The 22,281-nt window shown below is 41.4% G+C and overlaps 1 protein-coding gene across 1 annotated transcript in view; it reads right to left on the bottom strand.

Moving 5' to 3' along the window:
* Positions 1-4,920, bottom strand: part of grin2ab (glutamate receptor, ionotropic, N-methyl D-aspartate 2A, b) — an 84,804-nt gene extending 79,884 nt beyond the window's left edge. The window contains exons 1-2 of the mRNA XM_041036241.1: positions 4,903-4,920; positions 3,870-4,076 (exon numbers count right to left, since the gene is read on the bottom strand). Coding sequence (XP_040892175.1) covers positions 3,870-4,076; positions 4,903-4,920 — 225 coding nt within the window. The remainder of the gene's footprint in view (positions 1-3,869; positions 4,077-4,902) is intronic.
* Between the last annotated feature and the right edge of the window lie 17,361 nt (positions 4,921-22,281).

Here is a 22,281-nt window from a genome sequence, read left to right as displayed (position 1 = left end):
TTTAGATGGCTGTGAAAACATGACAGTTGCATTTTGGTCAATCATAATCTCCTGTGAGCCAAGACCTATAGACTTTGTTGCAGTACTGGTCAATACTGTTAAATAAAAGTCACAATTTACCCAACATCCATTTAACTTTTATCTCACCATCTCAAATAATGCTTTTAATAACAGCAATCTGAAAAATTCTAGGTGTCAGTGAGTGGCCAAAAATGCGTTCTGCCACAAGTTACATTGAAAAAAGTAATATAGCATAATAACCTTATAACAACATGATTTCAAAGCTACATATATATAAAAAAAAAAAAAAAGGGTCAGTGGCATTACAGATGAGAGACTGATTTGACAGATTTATTGATTAAAATGGAAAAATGAAATTCTGCTTTTAATTCATACTCAAGCTGTATAGATGGCAGTTTCTTGGTTGCAGCTCTATTATGCTTGTCATGTCTCTAAACCCACCCTGAAACCACCTCTCAAGTAGGATCAAGATTATCCTGATTTTCAGCATCACAACTATCTGCCTCTGAGTCATGAAAAACACAGATACACGTTTTAAGATTGATTAGAGGTAGGATTTGATTTCCAAATCCAAATCCTAGCCTGAGCAATGAGAATTATTATTTCTTGCGTTTGAAAAACCCCAATTTTCTGATTTATTCCGACTGGATTACTTAAATCCTATCAGTAAAGTTTTGAAAAAGTGGGCTGGAACTGGATAAGACTTATCTGGAATCTGAAGCAGATGGAAATGCTTTAAAACCATTAAAGATGCACTGAAGGTGTGTACTACTATCTATAAATATTTAGTCATATGCCCATATACAGGTCAAACCACTAATGAAGTGTTACTCTTAGCGGCAGTGTGCAGGCTGCAGGACCATAATACTGCAGCCACTACACTATGTGTTCAGTGTGGATTACGGAACATCTACTTATAAAACAGGAGATTTTTAATAAGATTTTTCAATATTCAGGCCATGCAAACACACAGCATGAAATGGTTAAATTTATACAGATGTCGGGCATCATCACAAAACATCAACTTTCTAAAAATATCAGCTCAAAAACCTGTATTAGTCAAACCCTATTTAATATCACTGTGGCTCACTAACTCATTAAATGAGACCACCAACTGTGTTTTGATTAAATGATTAAACAGTGCACGTTCATATGAGGCTTTTGGGGTTATTAACTTGTATATGAGACCCCACTATCACACATCAATATACAGAAGATCAGCGGGGGTCAAACGACTCATCATCATATGTCACTCAGCCCTTTTCACTGGTAATTGCTAGGAACAGGAAAATGAAAACACTCATTTTCATCTTCTCAAGATGCATGTGAGCAGCATTTGACCTGTGATTGTACGTACAAAGACAGCAACTGTGAGGGCATGGCATCACTTTATACATTCTTCTAACAGTGAACAAGAAAAGGAATTAAATTTATTGGCCACTGAGAATCAAATATAACCCAATTTTGGTGGTGGATGTTCTCGGGACAAGATTATCTGACGAAACGCAGTACGGGCACAGTGGCAGGTTTAATTGACTTTAAAGAAAGCACTCACTCAGCAGATGACAGCTGGAGGCCATGCCAGAGGCTTGGTACCTGCACTTGGTTTGGCTTTATGTTCTAGGCAGAACCCCATCACCAAAAACCTTTTTTTCCCCCCAAACATGCATTCTGTCAACTTCAGTGGAAAGTGAGCTCCAACCAAAAATACTGTGCAGATAAGGGGATTATTTGCTGTAGCTCTTATCACAGGATATGTCAATACCTCCTTCAGGACAAATACAGCTACAATGCAGGGCAGGAAGGTGCATTTTTCCTCCCACGGGTTCTTTGGCTTTTCTCTTTTTTAAGCATCTTTATAATTATTTTTCATAAGCTCTAGGTCCCAATCTTGTGTGCGTACTCCTACCTAAAATCCTCTATTTGTTCATGAAAAAAGGAGGGGGGAAAGAGAAAAAGAGAAGATATGAGGATTCTTAGTTGGTTTTACTCAAATGTGTGTGACCAAAATAAATTTAACTGAGCTACCCAAAACAACACATTTAGTTCTAAAAATTTACCAGGGCACTATTCTTATGGCTCAGTACTTCTAATCAAAGGGCCAGTTTTATGGTGTAGCTAGCCAATAAGCTGCTCTTTGAGACTGTGTCACAGTAAACATGTGATAATAATAATTACAATGCTTTTGGATCACTTCAGTAAAATTAATAGTTCAACAAAGGTAGAAACTCTAAATCTATCTTTCATGAAAAGAAGGATTTCTGCATGATTGTGCTCTGAACCTTTCTCCACTTGCAGGCATATGTAGATTTTGGGCCAATTTCGGGCTGCAGCTCTAAAAATGTCTTGCACACTATTAAAAACCAAAACACTGAGCTCAAGATGACACAGAATATTCTCAGTGCTCACCTTTTGTAGCCCTTTCTCTGGAAGAAACCTCTCAGAATAACTTATTTTTAAAAAAAAAATGTTTTTACAAGAAAATTGTATTTAGCAGAGCCACAAGACAGAAACAACAGAACAACCTTTTAGATCTTCGTTACCAGCAAAGGTACAATAACTTAATGTTTGTGTGAATATCACCAGTTTCACTTAGGTGCGATCAAAATAATCTCAAGAGGGCCATCCTGTTAAAGGCAGCACAACATGTTGAGAACAGCACACTTAATGTTAGGGATTAAATAGCTTTAACCGCAGAGACACAGAACACAGTCTCATTTCTGACGACACCGACAAGCGGCTTCCAGACAATGACTCCTGAACTACAGTACCTGCTTTGCCAACAATAGAGACGGTTCAGTGAACAGCTCGGTGAGATGCATCTCGACACATAATTTCAACACTGTGTCATGCCGGAGCCAAAATGGGACTCAGAATATGGTATGCATCACAGCACTGTGGATTTTTACATTTTCAAGATTTTACTGTTTAGCTTTGTTTCAGTAGTTGTTAAACAGCAGAGAGATGAAAATGCATGGCACAGCTGAACAGGAAACACACTCTGAAGTGATGGCAACTAAAAAAAGAAGTGATCAGAAAAGTAGGCCTACTATAAAGTACTGCTGAGGTTTAAAGGTGTTATGACATCACCCAGAATTCACTGCAGCTTTGCTCAAGATATTTATATTAATGAAGATAGCAACAGCTCCCGACACTCAGTGCTCCCCACTCTATTGCGTTTATGCCCTACAGAGTTGATCTCCTTTTGTGTCATCTCACTATTCAAGAAAATAGGCTACTGCTGAGCACATCATCAGTCTCTCTCTCTCTCTCTCCAGCTCTATAAAACACCACAATGAGTCTAGTATGGCATGAATGATAATTTGCCTGAAATGATCGTGATGAATGTACACACACATTCACGCACAATATTCAGAATTGAAAATGAGGGGCATCCCTTTGCCACCAGGAATAATTAGTCTGATGGAGAATTAAGGGATTAAGGGCTATATATCCTGTCATGTCACACTCCTATAGCCCACTCTGATAAGTCAGACTCTTATAGTTACCCCCCGTGAAACATCTGTGTGTGTGAGTGCGTGTGTGTGTGTGTGTGTGTGTGATGGCTTCTGTGTCCCTGAGAGGAGGAGAAGACACTTCGTGTGTCAGACTTGGCACGGGAAGCGGGAGGAAAACGGAAGAAAATGTGTTTCTACAACGTGACTGCATTCAAAGCCTGAAAACTGTAATTTGAGATATGAATTCATTACAGGGCCTCTCATCAGCAGCCGGGCATAATGTGATGCAACAGCGCCGCTCAGCGTCGCACGGCGCTCCGTCTCCGAGACGCACTCGCGGCGCGCCGTGCTCTCTCCCCCCTGATCGCCGTTACCGGTCGCGGTCCTTACCTTCGGTGTCACAAAGCGTGGCTGCAGCGGGTTTGCGATCGCGGAGGTTTTGCGCCTTCTTCTTCGGAGTCCGTGCGATGAATGTTGAGTTTTCGTGCCGTGGTGTGAGGGCCCGTGCAGGCAGCCACCATGACCTGTCCGTTCACTGGCATCTTGATTCCTTCTCACAGCGTCAATGAAACCAGAGGAAAAGTGTTCAAACTTGATCTGGAAAACAAGGAGTCACAAAAACATTACTGCTTACTGTGCTGCGGCTCTTAAAAGCGCAGACTTGTTGAATTTGACTCTTTAAAAGGCCGGTTCCTATTTACGAGCTATAAACATTATTACCCAGCATCGTCATATTCCTCGTGACTCATTAGCATTTTAACAGTTTGAATTACCTCAAATACCAGCTCATACCGCGTCCTTGGGTGTGTGTGTGTGTGTGTGTGTGTGTTTGCGCGCGTGTGTGTTACATTGTATGTTTTGTGTATGTCGGAGTACAAGTGCGTGCGTGCCTCTTTTGGAGATGCTGAGACACGGGCTTATTGGATGGGAGGCTTGCGTGACGAAAACACAAGTTAAATTCAAAGGTTGAATGGTGTTCGGCGAGAAAGATAAATTAGGAGGTTGTCTACTCTGTGGATGTGTGTGTTTGTGTGTGTGTGTGTGTCAGATAGAGAGAGAGAGAGAGAAAGGGGGAGAGAGAGCGTTAAAAACAGCCTGTGGCTCCTTAGCGAATATTCCCCTCACGCTCCCCTCTCCGGTGCCGGGCTCGTCTATGTAGGGCATGCAGCAGGTTGTGTGTCGGGCACTCGGACAAACGAAGAAGCGGAGAGAGGAACACAGACCAGCCTCCCCACCACCCCGCCGCTGCTCCACTTTGAGCGGAGAGTGAGTGTGCGGCGGATATTAAACCGCTGAACCCCGACAAATGCTGCTCAATTTCCGCGTCACCCCCCGAGAGGAGAGAGTTCAGCCAAACCAATTAAAAATAAAATAAAATAAAATAAAATAAAATAAAATACTAATACTTATTAGGCGAACTCACCCCATTCCCGTGACACATCTCTCCAGGCGGCCAGGTGGAGATGACATTGCAGCCTGTTACTCCATTCGGGTGCCCTCGGCAGGAGTGGGAGTCACATACGACTCTCCTCCGTCAGATTAATCCATCAATTTCTCCTCCATCCAATCCCCCCCAAAAAACACTCTACCACACGGATAAATCCACCTGTCTGCCTCAGAAGACCTCCCCCTCCACCACCACCACCACCTCTCCCCCTGGTAGATAGGTAGTAGTATTCCTCCCGGTAAAGATGTCAAACACCGTCCACTGAACGGCGGAGACGGAGGGGAAAGGAGGTGAGGGGGGGAAAAAAGCCGCCGTGGACGTGCGGGGATCAGTTAGATTCTAGAATCCAAAATAACCGTGGGTTTGGAATCTCCAGCGGCAGCCCCGCGCGTTCCGCAGTGAGGGCTCGTGGACAGGTCCGCGCGCCTCCTCCTCCTCCTCCTCCTCTTCTCCTGCCCTCCTCCTCGCTCCGCTCGCGGATTCTTGGAGACTGAAGGGGGGATTCCGTCACAAATAACACGAAAACACACACGCACACACATACACATTCATTTATATATTAACACACACTCTCTCGCGCTCTCTCTCTCTTCTCACTCACACTCTCCTGCTGTCTTTCCCTCACGCGCTCTCCGAACGAGTACCGCACACCAAAAACCAACCTAAACAATTCGGAACAAGTTTAAACGGGTCGAGTTGTTTTTGTCGCTCTCTGCGCCGCGCGACTGAGGTGATGCTCCGGCAGCAGACCGAGCGCCCCAGCGGAGAGAAATAAGGAAATATTCTCCGGCAGTCTCCTTACCCCGCAGCCCGTCCGCCCACGCTTCTCTGGCTGAAGGTACTTACACATCAGCCTTGTTAATTAAACATATCGGCACCGGGCCTCAATGGGAAAAGGTTGGTGGTGGTGGAGGGGGAGAGCGGGGGTAGTGTTGTGGTGGGTGGGGGGCAGACTTGGGTGACTTCATCTTCCCATTATAAAATATCAAAAAGATTTTCATGTGACGAGTTAAAAGGGCGCGCGCTAGGGAAATTTCGCCATGTCTACTCCCTCCAAAAAAATAAAAAATAAAAAAATAAAAAAAGCGACTCCAACTTCACAGCTCGTTAAAACTGATATGTCTCTTCCTCGTCTGTCCCTGTCGCGTTTTTCTGTCTCTCTGTGTGTCGCGTTTCCTGGCGTGTCTTCTCCAGAAAACGAAGACGCACACCATCATTCGTCGTTTATGGTATCACCTGGTGCCATCTCGCCAAACGAAGCCGCGTGCGCGCTTTTGTGCAAGCGTCTCTTTATCTCTCCGTGTGTGTGTGTGTGTGTGTGCACGCGCGCTGTGACGACTGTCTCGGCGTCAAACAAGTAGCCGCTTCGCGCCTCCGCTCCTCAGAGCATCCACTGCGCACTGATAAAACATTTCAATATCCGCTGAACTGTTGTAACCCAATCTACTGGTCCCTAAGCAGACACCCTGCTTCCCCAAAATTAAAACACCGATCCATTCAGAATTATTGCACCGAACCGTTTATTGCTGATGGTGTGTCATGTTCCCTCGTTTCTCAGAGTTTGTTAAAAGCTACGCGGGTGAGATAAGGGAAAATAGAGGCAACGCTTGTGAATTACACAGCCTCAATTAAACATAATTAGCAGATCAAAACTGCAGCACAGGGGGTCCTCGGGGAGCACTGACAACCCCCCCCCACCCCACCCCTCCCTCCATCCATCCCTCTCTCTGCATCTCCCTCAGTGTTGCCTTGGAGTCCCATTGCAGACAGATGGTGTAGATACTGCATGGGGTCATGTTAGCAGGCTGAAGCTCTACTAGGACTGGCTGTCATAAGCGGAGTTACACTATGGGGCAAAAAAAGAAAGAAAAAAAAAATCAGCGCATTGTAAGCAGACCAGCGGGCTTATTATTAAAGAATACTCCACTACCCTCCTCTTCCTCCTCCTCCTCTATCCCTAGAATAAAAATCTCCACCTGTTGAGGTCTTCTATCCTCCTCCGTCAGAGCCTCGGAGGCTTGGAATAAAAGAAACAGACGATTGCATAACATGGACATAAAAGAGAGGGAGAAAGACCACACGAAGAGTGGATGATGGTCTACTTTTCTTTTGAGGAAAAAAAAATCCTGGGGTTCCAAATATAATATCTCTGCCTTTCTTTCATACCATCCCACTCATCACCATCTCCTCCCGCTATTTACCCATTAGATGCATCCTGTTGGGACAAGCTGGACCCAGGACACCCCCCTTGGGAATGGTGGAGGATGCTGTGTGATGCCATTAACAGTGGCTTTCATTTTTGGTCTGTTAACCAAAAAGTAGCCCCAGTAGAAGCTGAGCTTGTCCTTATTCTATATTTAAACATTAAGCTGTTTCCAAGGAAATAAAATCATACGTTCTTCTGGGCCACCATAAATAAAGCTTTTAAAAGCTGTCCTTTTCATTAAGTATAATCTCATTCAAGGGTATGCATGCCTGAAGACTTCCCTATAGTAATTTCTGGGACATGACCTTTTTCAGTATTTTGTGTGCACATAGACTTGAGAATCTTTCTCTCTCTCATTTAATATGCATTCCTCAGCACACACCAGCACAACACTTGCACTGTCACTTGCAGTGAGTCAGTCCTGCCCTGTCTGTAGACAGTTGTAGGTATTTCGGCAGGGAGGGGGGGGCACAGTGTTGGAATTGTCTGAACATTCGTCCCTGTTATTATAACTGATTGATAACCGCTGGGCTCAGTCCTCATGCATCTTTTATGGGCCAGCAGCACATTGAACAGAAGTTACCCAGGCATGTCGTGCTGCAGAGACAACACCGGACACACTCACACATGCAGACACTCAGCTCAGGTTCAAATCTGGCTCCTAGCATCCAAACACCCCACTGAACCACTTCCCTTTACCTCTTCATTTCTGCTGTCTGATTAAATATCACCAGGCTGTTGCTAATAGCTCATTCCAGTGTATGATCATGAAATATCTGAAAAAAAAAAGATAGACCCATTATCACTGTGTAGTGCATCAACAGCGTGCTAAGGATTTTGTTATTGCTCTGTATAATTATTGAAGACAAAAGCTCATTGCACTAACGTTGTTTGGCTAATAGTCAAAGCCCAGTAGTCCAATATTTCTAGAATGAATCAGAGGAAAGGAAAAGGAGTCCAATTAAAGAAACTCCAAATATGAAACCAGCAGGCAGGCTCACAAACAAACTGATAAATAAATAAATAAATGAATAAATAGATAAATAAATTACAGGGAAGAGAAAACGATTACACAAGGCCTCTGACAAAAAAAAAATGATGTGGGCAATTTTTGTATCCATGGTAACTGACTTTTTCAGTGTCACCACTTTTGTTATGGCAGAGGCGCAACCCAGATACATATGGTTTATGTTTTCCAAATGGTGCTGGTCCACACAAGTCCCCATTCATAAACAACTGGCCACGCTAACTGCTACAGGATGCCAGCCGCTCATTCACACACTGATGTACACCGGCCCCGCTGATCACACCTACCCAGCACATGCAGCCCTGCTGCAGCCTGCTCACTGCTGATGCAACTAACAGGGAAATCTTTTAAAGCACATCCTGCTAATTAGCTGCATAGCTAAGTGAAACCCAGTCCATAAAAGCCTGCAACTGTCAACTTTGCTTAAAATTCTTTTTAGTACAAAACGTATTGTTTCCATGACAACAAGACCTGATGGCACACGTTGTGTTTTTATTATCAAATTGCATGTGTTTTCAAGAATAGCATTGTGGATTTTATACTTTTTTACATTTTGAAGCAGGCACACCAAGTCCTTAATCCTAATCAACCGGTCAAGCTCACGTGGTCGGCTACCTCTCCGTGGTTCCGGTAGCAGTTTGTCGAGTTTTTTAAAATGCTTTGGCATTTTCATACCAGCACACACTAGGGCTCATCTGACAGTCATCAGGACTTTGACGGGCAAACACAAAAGTATGATTCACTCGTAATGTTTCTATGCAACTGGAAGTAAGCTGGTAGTTAAAGAATGTAGGTGGGCTGCATTCAGCCTAATTACTGTATGATGAGCTCAGAGGAGAGGCAAGCCTAAAAAAAAACAAATTTCGGTCTTTTATACAATGATCTTGACACTTCTTCACTTTTTTCTCAGACCGAGGCACTGCCATAGCGAAGACATTGCATTGTAGATACAGTACATGGCTTTATATAGACTCAGGAAATGAATCACTCAGTCAATAAATGGCAACAAAATAAACAGAAATTTATTCAAGGCTTTCTATCTCGAACAGAACGGTGTAATAGCTGGCATTTACTGAGTTACAGATATTCTCTCCCTCTCTCTTGTCTGTCTTTTTACTTTGTCGTCCCCCCACCCTCATCCTCGCCCCCCTGCATCCTCCACCCTCTCTCGCCCACAGAGAGTGGGTGACCTGAAATGAGCTCACCCACAGACAGCACTGCTTCCTACAGCCAGACAGGGGCAGCATGCAGTGCTTGGATCTCATTCGAGCTTTAGGATGATTTTCAACAGTCTACCGTGGCAGAATCATCCCCCCTTTCAAATTTATAGGCGCCTTTGAAAATCATTCATCTCAGAAATTGATGGGTGATTACTTGCTGTCACAGTGCTGATCACAGTGAAAAGTTCATGAGTACAACAGCCAAATCAATTAGTTGAGAGTGATGCACTGCTGTGTCTTTTTCACTTGGCTACATCAGCAATTATCCTTAGCTTGAAAAGGTCAGTCAATAATTTAATAATTAATTGTAAGTAACAACTTATAAAGTTCTGAAGCTTTAGTGAGACCTGTCTTCATGCAAACTGTCTGTGCTCATTTTCACAACAAAAACCAGAACCATTCTTGGCTGAAACAGCTGAAGTAAATACACATTAAACATGAAAATCTCTTCATTAATTCAGAACAAAATTTTGACTCTTTTGATAGAGTGTACCTGAAGTTAATAAGCACAAATATTGTTATGGGTTTTAATAATTTGCCTGCTGAATACCTTTAGAAAGGAATAAAAAATATATATATTTCAACAATTGAAATAGTAACTTGGTTAATTAACTAAGTTAACTTGACTTTTGATATTTATAACCATGCAAAGGTTTCAGGTTGGGTTGTTTAGCAGAAAATGAAATCGCTTTGAGACAATTTTGATTGTGGAAGGCGCTATATAAATATTGGATTTATAGAATAGAATTGAAAAAAAAAAACATTTCCCTTGCTTCCTTTCTTCGTGCTAAGCTAACCCGCTGAGGGTGGCAGCTTCATTTTGACCGTGCTGATGTGAGACTAGAAACAATCTTCTCATCTAACTCACAAGAGCAAATGAGCACATTTCCCAAAATATTGAACTGTTCCTTTAATACCCAAGCACTAACCTGCAGGTTTCATTAAGTTTTGACACCAATCTGGGCATCCAAGCATGCACACGTTGACAATCGTAGCAGTGATAGGGAGGTCACAGTCTTTCTGAGCTGCTGCAGTATGGCATGGGGATTGCACACGGAGAAGCAGCAAGTACACTGACTCCTCAAGCACCTGAAGCAGCAACCTGGAACACACACACACAAATGTGCAGAAATGACGAAGTGCACATTTAGACTGTGTTGGTTAATTTGCACTTAGAGCACCAGGGCACACTCTGGTACCCAATTTGACAGCTCGGAAAATCTCAGTGCTACAGGAAATCCCATTTGTATATTCAGAGTGTTAAATTCTTGGGGTGCTCAGAGTATACATTGGGTACTTAGGGCACTGTGGCCAAGGAGTCTGTGCAGCAGAGCGTTTCAATGTTGGAAGCAGTAGCCAAATCAAACTAATTGGCCCAGTCCACAGAACAATTTAAAATAGCTCATCTTGAGGCTGTAACTTTTTATGGCCTTTCTATTATCACTGTAGCCAGAGGGTGCATTAAATATCCTACTGCCAATAACAAATGCCCAACTATGAGAATGAAGAGTTATTTCTTTTCAGATCAGCTGAGAAGTCTTGATAAAAGGACAGGCTGTATGACCTCTAAATACAAGATTTAGTGAAACGTTTAAAAGTTTGTCAGGACTTATTATCTGCTTGTTTTTCGTTGTTGGTGAAGTGCTGGTGAGGCTGTTTGCCTCTCAGCACACAGGATTAGTCTCAGTGAGATACTGGATGGAACTGGGAATGGACGTGATAACCTGCAAATATTTACAGCTGAACTCTGCCACTCCAATGATGTATTTTTAGACCCCCTTCAGCTCTTAAAAGCCACAAGCCCACTTGTTTCCCATTATCATGAACACCTCAAAAACTGAAAAAAAAAGTACATATAATGATTTCAATCAGGAGAGTAGTTTAAAAATTTAGTTTTGTTGATTAAACATAGATTAGATTGGCGCAGACCTTATCTGAGGATAATGTCCGATTATGGGGATGAATCAAATAATCAGACAATAACACAAACTCCCAGCTTGGCTATCAGCCAACTGCTGATCGAGTCTTTATCCTGGTGGTGGTGTGGAATGTTGTGGTTGGATGCTAGCATCAGCATATTGGGTTAATAAAGAGAACAATGATCAGTTATTGGCTCTGGGGGTAAGAAAAGGTTGTGGGCTTATTTGCTTGGATGATGGGAGCCAGAGAGAGTAGCCTCTAGAATTTTGAAAGTCTTACTGGGAGTAATTATTGTAAGAGTAAAGAAGAAAGAACTGAGAGTTAAGTAGTCTTCCTGATTGAACTCAAGGCAAAGGTTGAGGGTTCGATTGTATAATCAGTTCAATCTGAAATGCTCTTCTTAAACTTTTCCATTCATCAACACATGATTTTATGTTGCACCTCGTGCACTCTGGGGTATATGTGCCACTCAATAATCAATTCACTGATGAATAACTGATGTTGACAAGTTGATCAGGTGATAAACTGAGAAATCAATAAGCAAATAATCATCAAGTAATTTCCTGTCATTAATCAATTACACTACAAATGAATCAGTGAATCAATTTGAGAATGTAGAGGGGTGGTTTGGGGTTCGAGTAGGAGAAATTATCACATTCAAGTTAATCATTTACTTGTGTATATACACATGCTAAAACTGACTGATGATTCTTCTATTTTCTCCAGATTTTTCAGAGTTGCACCAAATCTGCTGTTCTTCACTTCCCAGAAATCATGCTGATAGTCTTCATAACAAACAGATCAACATTACACTGAACCCATGATTGAAGTCATTGTTAAAATATTTATAATTCATCATTTAAAAAAAACAAAAAAACAAAAACAGTCTCATAAAACTCTTCATTCAGATATCTTTTATGGGATTGATTGGCACATTCCTTAATGTCTTTAATTAAACCGATTTGTCAGTGAATATCTTAATCAATTAAATGACTGAGTAAAATAGGCCCCCGTACCAGCTGTGTTGGTGTGCATCTGTTCGTATATGTGTTTGTCTCTGGTCATTTTGTGATTTCATGCGGTCTAACTTTTGGGACATTTCTCTCCTGAATGGGAAACGCATGCTCTGAGAGGATATTGTCCATCTGCTTCATCTCCTAAAGGACCACTGAGGGAGAGGGCTGGGTGGCTACATTATGCAGTCACACAAACACACATATCATTGTATGGTGACGCTGTAGCATTTTCTTGGCACATATGGTCTGGTCAGTGTGGTGAGTGAAGGCCACATTGACATAGCTGCTGTGGGACAATTTGTCTCTCATGGAAAGCAGCGCGTTTGCTGTGTAATCTTCTGTGACACTTTGCACTTCGATGCCAACTGGTCAACATTATCATCGTTACACTGGACCCACGAGAACAACACAAACAGGCTGTTATAGACTGTCACACTGCTTGTGTCATTATGGCTCCAATATCTTTTACTATAATGTCAGTGTGGGGATTTCACTGGCTTAGGACTGAAAACAGTGGAAAATGAGAGATACTGTTTATATGAAAACTTTTCTGTGTTCAAACACATAGAGTACATACAATAAAATAACATAATTCTGTTACCATCAGGGAAGCAGTGGTCTTTGTTAAATTTCTAATAGTGTTATATTTGTAGATATTTAAACAGTGGTGACGGGAATTTGAAACTTTAGTTTTCATTCTTAAATGTGCAGAGCCTGTCACTGCTGTGTAGATTGATCATCTTTCAACCTTTCAGCACATTATTAAAATCTCAGAAGTGCCAGGTTTAAATTGGGCAACCCCACAAATCAGAGAGAACTGGGACGCTTGTGATGCTTCTAAATCCCCAAACGTAGCCTGTTTGTTAGGAAGTTGTTTAGAGTGATAGTGTACATGCACACATGCATGCATACATACATATATACATACATACAAACTGGATTCTTGCTCTTTATGCTAATAGGCTCTCCTGTTAAACATCCTGGTATACAAACACACACAGAATATAAGAGTTGCAGTAGGGGCCAGGAAAACAGGGAAAGGACCCAAATGCAGACACTCAAGCAGGCAGATTAGTGAAGATATTTTAATAACAAAAACTGGCTTACAGGCTGACGTGTAGAGAAACTAGAGTCCAGGAAAGTAGGAACAAAACTCAGGAAATCCAGAAATCCACATGGGGGGAAAAAAAACAAACTCAGAAACATAAATTCGAAGGAAACCAAGGAACTCTTTCATGAAACAACGAAGGAGGCAAATCCACATACACAAGGGAGGACAAACAGACAAACTGAAAAGGAGAGAAGGGAACACTGGGACTTAAATACACAAGGGAGGCAGAGGTAATTGGGAACAGGTGAAACACATCAGGGCGGGGCACACAATCAAAAAGGTGGGAAAACACAAAGACAGGAAGTAACAGAACTTCAAATTAAAACAGGAAACACTAAACCAAAAAAGAAACCAAGAGGAGTCCAAAAAGAGATGCTGGAGGGGCTCATGACGACAATATGCAGCAATTAAGTAATTAGTTTGCTTGAATTCACGTGTGAAACTGCAACATATGCAGAAATGTGTGTTGGTGTGCGTGTGAGTGATGAGTGAACAAGTGAATGTGTCATTCCTAAATGAGGTGAACTCACTCCAGCTGTGTCTTGACTTTATCTGTGACTTTCTCCAGCTGCTCCCGGCAACACCTAATCATTTACTGTTCCCACAGAGGAGGGTGTGAAGCGAGAGAGGCAGAGAAAGTGAAAGTGTAAACAGCTTTTGCCAAATGTTTATGCTAATAAATCATGTGCCATATTCAGGACTGTGTGTTTGTGGGGTATGTAAATCTGCTAAAGAAATACCATTGGTGGCTCCCTCTCCCCTGATTATGATTATGTGCTTTTCTGCCTCTGGCAACAACACTCAGAGGCGTAGGAGGACTGACCATCATGAGTGGCCAACTGGGACCTGAAGGCCAGCAGAGAGCCAAGAGAGACCCATGCCTTTCCCATTGAGAGAGAAAGGGAAAGAGAGAGAGAGAGAGAGAGCGTGGGATGTGGGGGTGGGGGATATTGAGTGCATCATGTGTCCATGTTTCTCCTCTTAAAGTATTGTTTAGTTTCTGTAAACAGAAAAGAATATGAACCAACAAATTCAAAGACACTCTGTAGACCACAGCAGGAAAAGGTAATTTCAAACAGAAATAAGAACAATCGCCCCAAAACAATGGATTTAGTATTTGTACAACAGGTGTCAGTTGTGCTAACCTGCAACAGCCTTATATTAATATTAATATTGTGAAATTGTTATGACAACAACTGTTTATTAACAGGCCTTTTTCACCACATACATTTTGACTTAGTAGAAAAGTAGTAGTAGGAAAAACAGCAGCTCAGGCACATGCTGAACAATGGTTCAGTTGTACTCTGCTGTCTCAGTAAGATATGTTAGGGTAACAGTGAGCCGGTGTGCAATACCGGAAGCCTGAAACTGCAGCAGTGAAACAGAGTTCAGCCATTGTCAAATTCATTATTTACACCTGTGCATTTCTTTTCCCACTTCAAACTCTTCTCTGAAAAAGGTCTTTATTATTTACTAACCTTTGCTGGTATCAAATTCACAGATGTTCTTAGACAAGCATCACTTTCACAAAGCCAGATTTCTTCCATTTCTACCAAACGTTGCAGAATTTTGGTTGTAATCTCGGATAATACGGTCTGTTCAAGCTCTAAAAACATTGAAACTTTTAAGGCACCCCACCTCCATTTCAGGGAAGACTGTGAGATGATTTGTATTTGTGTGTTTATAATAATTTTGTAAACTGATTTGTTTTGTGATGCATTTATTTATGTATTAGTTTCAGTGCTATTTTTCTTATTTGTGTCCTAGTTTGTTAGTAGTTATTTTCTGTTTTTGTCCATTTTTACTATACTCCTTATACATACTCCAACTGTACTGTTGTTTGTCCTGTAAAGTTGTTAAATTCAAAACAAAGCTCCTCTGCTGTTAATCCAGACCCTGCTATTCCACCTCCATCCATGTTTCCCCCCCCGCATGTTCCCACCATCTCCAGATAGGGCTAGTGCAAACAGCAAGACTTTTGCTATGACTTGTCTGTCCCAGAAAAAAATCCTTGATCCTCCATCTGTCTGCACACCTGAACCTCATTACCCCATTAGGCCCACACTAGGTAGACCTGTCCAGTAATTCTAGTCATTTCCTGATCATCTATAGACCTTCTTCACAGCAGATGTTTTGGCTTGTCATAGCAGGAAAACACAGGTGTTATAGATAACATTAAAAAAGGCAGCATTTCATTAATGATGGAAAATGGAGACGATGGTACTGAGCCATCATTAATGAAATTTGTTTCACCTGTGCATTTCTTGCTATGACAAGTCAAAATATCCACCATGAAAAAGGTCTACTGCAGCCTTTTACCCGCCTGCTGCCTTAAGAGACTCTGACCCCAGCTAGTTTTTGGACTTTTGGCTGCCTGCCTGATCCCTCCTGGCCTTATTTGCCTCCACAGAATGCCTACCTGTTTCTGACCTACATCCAGTTTTTACGACTAGTAAATTGTTCTTTTCTGTTACTACTCCTACCTGCTGATTCTGCTTCTGGGTCTTACTCTACAATTATTAGAGCCATATCTAAATTTTGAGGCCCCAGAATGTATATATTAATGGCAGCAAAGAGGATGGAAACCATGCCAACAATGGAAAGAGTAATGTAGTTTAGTCTCAGCTTGTGCTGTCTACTGATTGTCATCCATCCTCGGCAGTTATTTTACACACTGACATTCCCCTTTCCTCTTCATTACCCCTTCAGGCCCACAGTATATATCTGTATGCTTAGTAATTGCAGTCATTTTCCAGATTGCCTGTTGCAGCCTTGTTTCCTGTATCTATCTGCCTGCCTGTTTTAGTGACTTTGAACCCAGCTAGTTTTTGGACTTTTGGCTGCCTGCCTGATTCCTTCAGGTTATGTTTGCCTCCACTTACTGCCTACCTATTTCCGACCTATATCCTGCCTTTTTGACTGGTAAAGTGTTCTTTTCTCTTAGTACTCCTACCTGCTGATTCCACTTCAGGGTAACCAGAATTGTTACAGTGATAAACCTAAATTTTGAGGCATTACAAATATTAGGAGACCACATGGACACAAGCAATAATGATGTACAGATGATTTACTATAGTCTAAGATGTACTGCTATATTGATTTTCATTCATTCATCTATTCCTTCCCTGCTAATCTGAGTCCAGGTCATGGTGACAGCTGAATACACAAGGTAGCTCAGATGTTCCTAGCTACATCCTCCAGTTCCTCCTGGGGATTGATTTTCAATTTTTATTTAACCTTTAGCTGTCATAGACTTCCTATGGACAATAGTATTTGTCAGCTAATATATTATTTAAGTTAATATAACGTGCATGACACCATAAAACAAATTCTGGTGAAGGAGTCACTTTTGTTTGAGCTATTTTTCCAGCCAAAACTGTTTAAGTTACAAGTGCTATTTGCAGCTTCTACATGCTGAAGCGGGAGCTTATAAAGAGCACCAGAGGATAGTATTATACCCTTCCTGTTTTACTGCAGGCTGTTAAGGTTAAATACGAAATAATCCAAACTCATCCAAATGTTAAATTTCACATTAAAATTCATCACCCGTTGAGGTTATTAGAATGCCAAGTTTATTTTAAACATTCTATTTAAAAAATAATTATTCAGTATCTTTGTAGACAATAAAGGAACACAGGATGTGGGGTTACTGAAGGTCTGTTGAAGTCAGTCCTTCTGAATATAAATTTGTGGAACTTGCCTGCTCACAAAGCATCAGTATACAGAAAGTGAGAGAGAGAGAGCAATTTGACAAATTACAGTTGTACATCCTCCACATATAATGTATAATGTCTTAAAATTGCAGTGCAATTAGTCAAATAACAATGTCTGCCAAGTCCACAGGTGTCCTGTCTACTGTATCTCTGCTTAGTGTCTATATAAGAGAATATCACCTATGGGTGGACTGCCCAATTCCCTCTATTTAAAAAGATCTTAAATTATAATTTGGCTTCATCTAATAGGCTTACGAGATGCATCAGCTTTCAAATAAATTCCATTTCTGTGTTTCTGAGTGCCAAGACAGGTGTTATCTCTGTTCCACAGCACCATCCCAACATGAAAGCATGATCTCAGAACCAAGCGGTTCCTGATGATCAAATAATCACCTGCTGTGCGGAAAACAACATGATAATTTCATCTCTGTTGCCCCTTTGCTCTCATACACTCGAGAGTGGAGTAGATCTGAAGCTGAACTAAGCGAAATCCTCAGACTGTTGTGATTTCAAAACACCCAGAGGGAAGAGAAGTTAAATTCTTTAAGCAGTATCATTATGTTTAACAGCCATTTAAAGAAATACTCCAGCTCTAATGAATGTTTTGAATGTAGATAAGTACCGCAGAATTTTTACAAATGAAAACTCATTACTGAAACCTGGAGAGAACACAAATGTTGCCACTCTGCATTACTTGCACTTCTTTCTGTATGCTATAATCCAGTTTACCTGAATGATTATCAGTTATTTATTTCCAACATGTTTTACTGAAGCCAACACTATTTTAGCGACTTTATCTGGGCTGCGGTGAGCTTCAGTCTGCATCTAGTGATGGGAAGCTGCCATTCAGTAACAAACAAAGCCAAACTGACACAGAAACTATAACATGGATGTTGCTGTAAAGTAGATATCACCCACATCTACTTTAAGTATACCCTCCTCTGAATATACTGCAGGTTTCTGATGCTCAATGTCAAGACAAAATGACTCATAACTTCCTTTATTCTCTGGAGCCTATAACACTTTAATGAGCTCCTGGTGTGGATTAAAGGCACTATGAAGTTTGCATAGATCATTTATGCTTTAGACTGTCTCTGCTCATCTTTTATTTTTCTTAATGTGCGATCATTTGGCGATTAAAACGACAGGAAAAACAATTAGAGAGAGGGGGGTATGAGATGAAACAAAGATCTACAGCAGTAATTGGATGGGGATGTTGTGGTTCCATGGTATGCATCTTAATACCTGCAGTATCACTTATCATTTATCCATATCCATAAGTGTATTGAGATGAAACTCTTATGGATTCCAGTTCTAATCTCTAATTAAATGATTACTGGTAACAACATCTGTCTCATACATAAATCTTTGTTATTTGAGGAAATTATTCGTTTCTTGTATGTAGATTTTTAGTATAGTAAACATTCCAATTAAAGCAGTGAGCATACATTTAAATGCCTTATGTGATTTTAAATATTTCGGTGAATATTATATTAAGATAAATGTTGCAATAATTTATCACATTTATTTTAGTCAGATTCATTTGCTTATTACCACTCGTTTATATGTTCTGTATAGGACAGATTTGTATGTTATGTCATATATGCAACATACCTTCCAAATAATACCTATCCCCTGAAATCCAAACCAGACTTGAGACAACAGTACTTCAATGTTTCGTATATGCAAGAAGAGAACCACATACTTTATATTTTATATATGGTAATGTAACACCCCATTTTCCATGGGTCAGCCCTGGGCAATAAGGTTTCTTTTTTTCATTTAGTCATGCATAGAATAAAAGCTGTTATGTTTTTGCTGTCTCCTGTTTATATTTGGATTAATGCCCTGCTTTACTCTTTACAGCACTTTGAGGCTTTGTGCGGCTTTCCCTGATACAAAGGTTCAACATTTCTGTCTTGTAAGGCTGCTATAATTCATTATGGAGGTCCATAAATACAATCTGCTGCCATATATTCCTCTGACATTCTATCTAATATTTGCCAAATGCAGGTTCTTATCCTCTTTAAGACTATCTGTCATTGTCAAGTAACCCTTACACCCCTCACACACACACACACAGAGGGAAAGAGAGACAAACAATAAAAATAGAAACACAAGACACTTACTCATATCCATCTTCGAGTGGGTGTGGTGATTCTGCAGGTTAGGTCCATACTTGCACTATAGCTGAGCTTCTTGTTGACATAATGTGGCCTGTGGATAAAAGACAGATGCACAAAAGAAGCAATTTTGTAAATGACAGGAACAATTTCCCTGTAGTTTGGACTGCAACAGCAGTCAGGTGTGCCTCTGAACGGGAAGGGGTTCAACATGTGACTCAAGGACACTTCAGCAGCAGCAGGGATTGTTTGAAACTGATGGACACACAGCAGGGCCCTCGCTACTCCAGCAGCCTTGCTATCCTCCGCTATCCGGCCTACCCAGGTGGAGCCTCTGTTAAGTGGATGTTGATCGATGTACCCTGCTGCTGCTTTTCTGTCTTTCAAACTATCTATCTATCTGTCTGTATTTTTTTCTTTCTTGCTCTCTTACACAAACAGACAAAGACACACATGCACAGGTTTCTCCATCCCACTGGGAGGTTTCTACAGCCACCCTCTGACCTGCTGCTGAGACCGGGTGTCTCGGAGCAGCTGTTCCAGCTCCAGCTAAGTCCTTCGGAAGAAAAAAATAATGTTGGTGATCCGCTCACTGATCTTGCCTGCTGTCTGACTGGCGGAGCCTAGTAGTGGGAAATCTCACAACTGCATCCATTTCACATTCAGAAGCAGTGGCAGCTCCTGACAAATCTCTCAGGGGGGGGAATTGTTGCGATGGTGGCTAAGATGACCCGTTCAACGGGTAAAATAACCAAAATCATTTTACAATGTTACATTGCATTGTATAATTTGGTTTTCCTACAATTATTTTGGTTCTACGATGAAACACTTCCACTGTGGCCATCAACAGATACATTGTCATCTACTGGGTTGCCCTCATTTATACCTCTGAAAGTGAAAAAAGACCTGCTTTACAATTAATCACAACAATCCCATTGTCTTCATCTAACAACATTGTATTTTAGGTACAGCAGTTGTTTCGATGAATGAAATCAATGTTGGCATAACCTGCTATTTTGACTATATACTAGAGCTGTGTTGATAAAATTGATTTTCCGATTCTGAATCGATTCTCATTTTATTTTCTAAAGATCGATTCGTAGGTGTTCGCGTACGAATTCGCGTCATCAAATTCACGCATGTGCGCGTGGTGTGAAGCTACCAAACAATGAACATAAAGTCGGACACTGTCCAACGTAATTTAGTAATACCCCAGTTTGCACTTTTTTATTTTTAACGTTAACTAAGTATTGCTTACTGTCCGACGCCATGTTCACGGCTTGGTAGCTTGACACCACACGCGCATGCGTGAATTCGATGACGCGAATTCACGAACGAGAGAATCGATTCAGAATCGGAGAATAGATTTTAACAACACAGCTCTACTATACACAATCATCATTACAGTAACCATGGCAACACACATAAAATAATGATGCCATATTGAAAATCAAATCATCACCAAGCATATTCAGTATACACAGTGATATCCAGCTGGCAATGTGCAATCAATACAACTACTCACCTTATCATTGTGACGACACACAGCTATCATGTAGCTCTCATCCAACTGTGTGGCGATGCTAACTCGTCCAAAAGGCGAGAGTTTCAGGCAGCTGTCCATACGCATCTTCGATGTTTCATGTTTTCTCATCTTCTCCGAGAGATGGTGTATGTCGGTGGCACCTTGGTTGTCCGGGCGGTGCCTGTGTTTCCATCCGGGTGAAGTTAGCTACTTCGCATCCTGCTAGCCCGTTTTCCGCTCATACCAGCTCCGTGAAAATCCGCGGACACCTGCTTGATATTTAAATTTGATCTGGGTGGTCCTAATTCTTTCATAGCCAATTTATCTTGATTGCTCCGACGACAGAATGGTAATTCCCGCAATGACACAACGGAGTTGCTACTTGAGTTGCAATGCTAGCCATGTTGATCTTGAACGTGAACGCAATGCGTATGCGCGCTGAGGAGCACGTGACTAAATCAGTGCGTATGACGAAAGCACGTTGGGGCACGCCCTCCCGGAGCCCGTAGATATGCATTGCAGGGTCTACAGTTCGAAAAAAAAAACGTAACATGCAAGTCTATGAGAGCGCCTGGAGCGATTTTCAATCTGACTGAAATCGCCCCAAGGGGCTGCTGATTGGACAATGATGTTTAGGCTGCTGATTGGACAATGATGTTTAGGCTGCTGATTGGACAATAACATTCCGGCTGCTGATTGGACAATAATATTCAGACAAAATAAACAGTTTTTCGTGTGGGCCAAGGAGGGCGGCGCCCTATCGCCTACTATTAGCCAGCCGCCTGTGTTCAGAAGCAGTAAACCAGGGGGCTGCTTTATCTGTTCTCCCCTCACCTGTATTTACATTTTTTCATCTGTTAGTTTAGCCTATTTACATTTTAGCTCTTCATTCCAATTATTTCTGACATTTCTCTTCTCTGATCATTTCTTTTTCTCAAGTAACAATGCAGCTCTAGCTTGGCAACTGTTTTTTTTTCTGCAGAAACATCACCATATTCCTGAAACAAGGTTTTGCTCTATATGTTATTCAAAAAACAGCTTGTACCTGCAGGATGGAGCCATTTCTTTCCTTGAATGATTCACATAGCCAAGAACTGGACAGGGGCCCTGGAAGATGCCAAGCATTATAGATATTTACAGTTTCAGGGCCTTAAGCAAGCTGATGTCTGGGGGCCACAATCTCCTGCAGCAACTCCTGGTTGCAACACTGCCCTCAAAAATCAAAATAATTCAGGTAAAGGTTTGTTTCCAGAAAGAATAAAATAGCGCTGATGCCCAAAGGTGTTACTACCCTGGAGCTGTATGAAATCATGACAGAACCATAGAGAAAGGGAGAGAGACAGAGAGGTACCCTCTACCATCATTCATCTAACACAGTGGTTCCCAACCTCTTTCTGCTTGGTTCATTTGCATTTGAATAATTTTAGAGTCCTGTTAAATTATCCAGTAATTCATAAGAAAAAAAATCATGCATTATGGGAAAGTCAGAAGACA

This window comes from Toxotes jaculatrix, chromosome 4, assembly GCF_017976425.1.
Source record: "Toxotes jaculatrix isolate fToxJac2 chromosome 4, fToxJac2.pri, whole genome shotgun sequence".
Classification (NCBI taxonomy): Eukaryota; Metazoa; Chordata; class Actinopteri; family Toxotidae; genus Toxotes; species Toxotes jaculatrix.
This window is presented reverse-complemented; position numbering and strand designations above follow the sequence as displayed.